At 47.4% G+C, this 7056-nt stretch overlaps 2 protein-coding genes across 5 annotated transcripts in view; both read right to left on the bottom strand.

Moving 5' to 3' along the window:
* The window catches only part of TSPEAR (thrombospondin type laminin G domain and EAR repeats), a 250187-nt gene that overhangs the window by 73884 nt on the left and 169247 nt on the right, over window positions 1–7056 (bottom strand). The gene's annotated exons all lie outside the window — the stretch shown is intronic.
* LOC108539799 (keratin-associated protein 10-3) lies at window positions 1610–2965 on the bottom strand. Of its 4 annotated transcripts, XM_017888700.1 has the most exons (3): window positions 2645–2965; window positions 2393–2533; window positions 1610–2239 (listed from the first exon to the last, which is right to left on the bottom strand). In XM_017888700.1, the coding sequence occupies exons 1-3, from the start codon at window positions 2963–2965 to the stop codon at window positions 1922–1924; spliced, it is 780 nt and encodes a 259-aa protein (XP_017744189.1). In that variant the 3' UTR covers window positions 1610–1921. The 4 variants fall into 4 exon arrangements, with proteins under 4 accessions (XP_017744189.1, XP_017744187.1, XP_017744188.1 ...); XM_017888698.1 differs by having other exon boundaries at window positions 1610–2224; window positions 2354–2965; XM_017888699.1 differs by having other exon boundaries at window positions 2378–2965.

The raw sequence follows: 7056 nt of genomic DNA, 5'->3' as shown, positions 1-7056 counted from the left end.
AAAAAAAAAAAAAAAAAAAGAAAAGAAAAGTAGAAGTTTCTCCAGGGATTCCAGTTCTGGAAACCTGTTGGTGAGATTGTTTGACCCATCATCTTGCTGAAAACAATTGAAAACAACAGGAAGACTCTTCCTAGTCGCAACAGGAAACTGGAAAAGGAATAAAGAATTACGGGATTACAGGCCCAAATCGAAGGGAGGGGTCTTTGCCCTTTGTGCGCCAGGGACCTTCCTGGCCAGTTCATGAAAGCTCTGGAGTTTTCAGATGAGTAAAAGGAAAGCAACTATGTGAGAATGTGGCTGTTACACTGTGAAAAGCGAACTGGCGATACAGCGATATAGCATGTGTAGCATGTGCTTCCCTGGGGAACGTGCCTGGTGGAACCCAGCAGGTGCATCTTGCACTACCGTAATTATGAAACAGCCGTGGCCAGAATGAGGTTTTGAGCATTTGCAGCCAGCGTAATGTGACGCCACGCATTTCATTCCTGTTGGTGACAAAGCTGCAGGTGCCGCTGTAAGTTTTGTCTGCTACATTCATAATTGATTGAAACACTACATTTCAGTTAGAGGTTTGGGAGAATAAAGATGCGTTTTTTTTTTTCTTCTCATCCAAGGTCACAGACCCCAGGTGAACGACTCTTGCTCTAACCCATAGCATTTAGAAACACCCAGAATTCACTTTGTTCTTGAGGGCATTCGCTGGTCTGCCAATTTTAAATTTAGGATTGAATGGTTTTGCAGGATGAAGAGGACAGAAATCAAAGCCAAGAGCCCCCCTCGTGGTGGGGTCTAAAGGAGACCATCCCTACATGAAGCTAGAGACTGCACAGGCTGCACCCTCAGAGAAGAGGGAGTCAGAAGTAAGCATGGGCTTATATCCATTCCAGAGGCTGCTGGCTGCCTGGGGACTCAGCACACCCAGAGGAGAACATCCTGCCCCAATAAGCCTGTCCTCATTGTGCTTTGCAGCCCGAACCAGCACCTTTTGGGTGCCCCACACACATCGAAGCCATGAATTTAGTTGAAGGTGGTCCTGGAATCAGAGGGTTCCTCACATAAGGCAAAAGCAAACACACCTGTCTTAGAGGCCTCAGAAATGCCCACAAATACTTTTCAAGCACAAGGGTGGTTACTCAGCCACAAACAGCAAAGCACACAAGGAAACAAGACACCATGAGTGAGAACTGGCGGAAATGACAGAAAACTGAAATGGACCCACAGAGGCTTCAGGCATTGGGATGACCGTACACAGACTGTCCAACAAATATACACAGATGCTTTGAAATAAGAGATCAGCTCTAAAATATCTTCCAGGAATGAGAAATATTTGTTTTATTTAATAAGAGAGGGCTGGTGAGAAGATGGTGAGTGCGGGGTCAGACAGGCACAGAAAGGAGAGAGAGGGAGGAGCCCAGGGAGAGGCCAGGCCCGGTGGGTGCGGGGCATTCATAGAGAAGGGCACCCCCGGGGCCTGGAGACGCTGAGGCTGGCAGGGGACCCCACAGCAGCAGACCCCACACAGCGGGAAGTCGGGACTGCCTCCGCCCCCGGTGCTGTCAGCCTGGATGCAGCTCAAGGCCAGAGGCCCAAAGCTCCCACCCCACACAGCACATCGAAGTTCTTCCCCCAGGGCTTGCCAGATATGTAAAAAAGACCTCTGAGAGGGCACAGTGGTGACTTTATTCGCTGACAGACTGATCACACACATGGGGCAGGACACAGCGACCACCGGCTGGCCAGGATGGAGATGAGGGTGTGGGAGAGATGCATGCCTGGAGGGAACTCAGCAAGAAGGCTCAGCATTGCTGGCTGGAGGTGCAGTGGCTCTCGGCAGAGGAGACTCAGACAGGGCTCAGGGCTGCAAGGATTTTCGGAAGTCAGAGATGGCCCTGGAGCAACTCTGGAGAAACAGACCTGTCCATCAGCAGCTGGACTTCTGGCCTGAGGAGAGGCCGCAGCACGCGGAGGAGAGACGGGAGCACGTGGGGCGGCAGAGGAGGGAAACACAGGAGGCCGGGCGGCAGCAACTGGCCTGGCAGGAGGAGGCAGGGGCACAGCAGGAGGGGACGGGCACGCAGCAGGCGGGTCTGCACACAGGGCGGCAAAGGAGGGACACAGAGGAGGAGGGTCTGCAGCAGGAGGTGGTGCAGCAAGCCGGCTGGCAGCTAGACTGCTGGCAGCATGAAGTGGAGCCCCCAGAGCAGACAGGCACACAGCAGAGGGACTTGCAGCAGACACGCTTGCAGCAGACAGGCACACAGGAGGACTGCTGACACGGGGAGGAGGTGCAGCAAGCTGGCTGGCAGCTAGATTGTTGGGAGCATGAAGAGGAATCCTCAGAGCAGGTGGGCACACAGCACATGGGCTTGCAGCAGACAGGCTTGCAGCAGACAGGCACGCAGCAGGACTGCTGGCAGGGGGAGGAGGTGCAGCAAGCTGGCTGGCAGCTAGATTGTTGACAGCATGAAGAGGAATCCTCAGAGCAGGTGGGCACACAGCACACAGGCTTGCAGCAGACGGGCACGCAGCAGACCTGCCGGCAGGGGGAGGAGGTGCAGCAAGCCGGCTGGCAGCTAGACTGCTGGCAGCATGAAGAGGAATCCCCAGAGCAGGTGGGCACACAGCACACAGGCTTGCAGCACACAGGCTTGCAGCACACAGGCACGCAGCAGGCCTGCTGGCAGGGGGAGGAGGTGCAGCAAGCCGGCTGACAGCTAGACTGCTGGCAGCACGAGGACGTGCAGGAGCTGGTGCAGCCTGATTGGCAGGGGCTGGCCTCACAGACCGCCTGGCAGCAGGGGCTAGACACACAGCTCACTGGGGTGCAGACCAGGGTCAGGCAGGGGGCCGGGGCGCAGCAGCTGGGGGTGCAGCAGGGGGGCTCGCAGCAGCTCTCTGGGCAGTCGTCCACCTGCCAGGAGTCGGTGCAAGTGCTGGAGCAGACGGACATGGTGGATGTGGCCATGCTGAGGTGCGGAGGAGGTGAGCTGGGGGAGGTGTGAGTGAGTGAGTGAGTGATTGGTCGTGCCTGGTGTTCTGAGTGGTTGGAACCTTTATACCCCTCTGTGTTGATTGTGCTACCCCTGACTGGCTTCGAGAAGCCTTCCTTTTCCTTGTTGTTGTAGGCTCTGTTGTGTTAGTAGTGTTGGTTCATTGTTTGTGGATGTTCTGGTTTGTGAGGCTCCTGACTGGAGTTGGGTCTTCCCTAATGTGGGTTTGTCCATAGATAAACCAGTAGAAATATATTGATTGCATCAAAGCACACTTCAGAAGCAGGGACAGTGGCAATGAGGCGATATTCTGGAATTGACAGCCCTCTGCTCCATCCCAGGAGGAGTTTGCACTTATAAAAGACTTCTGCACCTAAGGAGGGATGAGGTTAGGAGAACCTCAGTTTCTCGGCCTTGAGGAGAGGGAGAGACGTGTTCGCTGTGGACAGGTTTGATGATGCTCCGTCGTCCTGGCTGCATGGCGAGATCCACCCTGTGGGTTGACACTGCTGGTTGTCAGTGGGAACCGTGGGGCGTATCTCTGCTGGGGGTGAGCCCCGAGGCAGGTGTGAGGGAATAATGTCTTCCTGAGCAGAGATGGGCTTACAGAGAGGAGCAGGGAGGCAGCTGCAGGCCCAGCCCAGTAGGGATGGAGATGAGGGGCAAGCACCTTTGTTTCATTTCATGTTGAACTGTTATGGGACCTTCCCCCAGTGGTGTGCACAATAGTGTTCACACCTCTCATGTCTTGGGCAACATCACCTGCAATGGTGTCCTTGGGAGCTCCAAGGTCTCTTCCCTTATGGGCCAGAAAGTCATCAGAATGTAGTAGCTCTACTGTTGTCTCCTGGACATTGTCATAGTAAATGTACAAATAAAAGGGTCTGATTGCAGAGCCTTGTCTCACAAATACCTATACACCTGTGTGTGTCAGCCCATGCCTGTGCTTGGGACCATACCTGTGCCCTAGTAAGCCCCCAAAGTTCTCATCATGGATCCCTCATCTCCTCACTCTGTGATCACTATTTTCTACTAAATCTTTGAAATGGCAGGGCAGAGGCTCTGATGATGCTCCAGGCTGCCGGTCTCTCCAAAATTAGGCCAGGGCTCCACTGAGTGCTTGGTGGGGGCCCACAGGCTGCAGGGTTTGAAGCCTCTGACCTTTGATGGTTATGGCTAAGGGCTCTGTTGGAGGACTACCCGGCAAAGTCAGGCTACAGTGGAAAAATATTATTTCATAGAAATAATAGCTTGACACAGACTGGCAAACTGGATAAGAGTCAAGACCCACTAGTGTGCTGTATTCAGGAGACCCATCTCACTTGCAAAGACACACATAGGCTCAAAATAAAGGAATGGAGGAAAATTTACCAAGCAAATGGAAAGCAAAATAAGCAGGGGTTGCAATCCTAGTGTCTGATAAAACAGACTTTAAGCCAACAAAGATCAAAAAAAACAAAGAAGGGCATTACATAATGATAAAAGGATCAATTCAATGAGAAAAACTAATCATCCTAAATATATACGCACCCAATACAAAAGCTCCCAGATTCATAAAACAAGTTCTTAGAGACCTACAAAGAGACTTAGACTCCCACATGATAATAGTGGGAGACTTTAACACCTTGCTGTCAATATTAGGCAGATCGATGAGACAGAAAATTAACAAGGATATTCAGAACTTGAACTCAGCTCTGGGCCAAATGGACCTAATAGACATCTATAGAACTCTCCACCCCAAATCAACAGAAGATACAGTCTTCTCAGTGCCACGTGGCACTTATTCTAAAATTGACCACATAATTGAAAGTAAAGCACTCTTCAGCAAATGCAAAAGAATTGAAATCATAACAAAGTCTCCCAGATTACAGTGCAATCAAATTAGAACCTCAAGATTAAGAAACTCACTCAAAACCACACAACTACATGAAAATGGAACAACCTGCTCCCGAATGACTCCTAGGTAAGTAACGAAGTTAAGGCAGAAATCAAGAAGTTATTTGAAACCAATGAGAACAAAGAGACAACATCCCAGAATCTCCGGGACACAGCTAAAACAGTGTTAACAGGGAAATTTATAGCACTAAAAGTCCACATCAGAATGCTGGAAGGATCTCAAATCGACACCCTAACATCACAATGAAAAGAACTAGAGAAGCAAGAGCAAACAAATCCAAAAGCTAGCAGAAAACAAAAATCAACAAAGATCAGAGCAGAGCTAAAGGAGATAGAGACATGAAAAACCCTTCAAAAACTCAATGAATCCAGTAGCTGGTTTTTTGAAAAAATTAACAAAATAGATAGACCACTAGCTAGACTAATAAAGAAGAAAAGAGGGAAGAATCAAATAGATGCAATAAAAGATGATAAAGGGGATATCACCACCGACCCCACAGATACAAAAACAACCATCAGAGAATACTATAAACACCTCTACACAAATAAACTAGAAAATCTAGAAGAAATAGGTAAATTCCTGGACACATACACCCTCCCAAGACTAAACCAGGAAGAAGCCGAATCCCTGAATAGATTATAGCAAGTTCTGAAATTGAGGCTGTAATTAATAGTCTACCAACCAAAAAAAAGCCCAGGACCAGATGGATTAACAGCCAAATTCTATCAGAGGTACAAAGAGGAGGTGATACCATTCCTTCTGAAACTATTCCAAACAACTGAAAAGGAGGGACTCCTCCCTAACTCATTTTATGAGGCCAGCATCATCCTTATACCAAAACCTGGCAGAGACACAACAAAAAAAGAAAACTTCAGGTCGATATCCCTGATGAACATTGATACAAAAATCCTCAATAAAATACTGGCAAACTGAATCCAGCAGCACATCAAAAAGCTTATACACCACAATCAAGTCAGCTTCATCCCTGGGATGCAAAGCTGGCTCAGCATATGCAAATCAATAAACATAATCCATCATATAAATAGAACCAATGACAAAAACCACATGATTATCTCAATAGATGCGGAAAAGGCCTTCAATAAAATTCAACATCCCTTCATGTTAAAAACTCTCAATAAACTAGATGTTAATAGAACATATCTCAAAATAATAAGAGGTATTTATGATAAACCCATAGCCCATATCATACTGAATGGGCAAAAGCTGAAAGCATTCCCTTTGAAAACCAGCACAAGACAAGGATGCCCTCTCTCACCACTCCTATTCAACATAGTATTGGAAGTTCTGGCCAGGGCAAGCAGGAATACTCAAATAGGAAAAGAAGAAGACAAATTGTCTCTGTTTGCAGGTGACATGATTCTATATTTAGAAAACCCCATTGTCTCAGCTCAAAAACTCCGTAAGCCGATAAGCAACTTCAGCAAAAGTCTCAGCATGCAAAATCAATGTGCAAAAATCACAAACCTTCCTACACACCAACAATAGACAAGCAGACAGCCAAATCATGAGTGAACTCCCATTCACAATTGCTACAAAGAGAATGAAATGCCTAGGAACGCAGCTAACAAGGGACGTGAAGGACCTCTTCAAGGAGAACTACAAACCACTGCTGAAGGAAATAAGAGGACACAAACAAATGGAAAAACATTCCATCCTCACGGATAGGAAGAATCAATATCATGAAAATGGCCACACTGCCCAAAGTAATTTATAGATTCAGTGCTATTCCCATCCAACTACCACTGACATTCTTCACAGAATTAGTAACTTTCCAAAATTATTGAAAAACATTAATCTACACATCCAGGACCTCAGAAAACTCTAGGGTGGAGATACACAAAAGATATGCAAACAGACATATCATAGTAAAAATACTGAAAGTCAAAAACAAGGAGAAAATCTTGAAAGCAGGAAGAGAAAAACAAGTTATTTATAAGAGAACCATAAGAAGAGCAACAGTTGACTTCTTATCAGAAACAATGGACACCAGAAGGTAGTATGATAGTACATTCAAAGTGCTCAAAGAAAAAAAAAAGTCAGCCAGAAATTCTATATCCAACAAAGTTATCTTTCAGAAATGAAAGCAAAATAAAGGCATTCCCAGATAAATCAAAACTGAGGGAATCTATTACTTGCAGATGCATCTTA

Source organism: Rhinopithecus bieti, unplaced genomic scaffold (genome assembly GCF_001698545.2).
Source record: "Rhinopithecus bieti isolate Rb0 unplaced genomic scaffold, ASM169854v2 scaffold_18153, whole genome shotgun sequence".
NCBI classification, from domain to species: domain Eukaryota; kingdom Metazoa; phylum Chordata; class Mammalia; order Primates; family Cercopithecidae; genus Rhinopithecus; species Rhinopithecus bieti.
Note: the sequence above shows the minus strand (reverse complement) of the source record. Positions and strands in the feature narration are given on the sequence as shown.

Coding starts and splice junctions, on each gene's coding strand:
- LOC108539799 (XM_017888698.1), bottom strand. CDS start 2,965: ATGGCCACATCCACCATGTCCGTCTGCTCCAGCACTTGCACCGACTCC. Junction 2,225..2,353: donor GCTGCAAGCCCATGTGCTGT/GTGCCCACCTGC, acceptor GTCTGCTGCAAG/TCCCTCTGCTGTGTGCCTGT.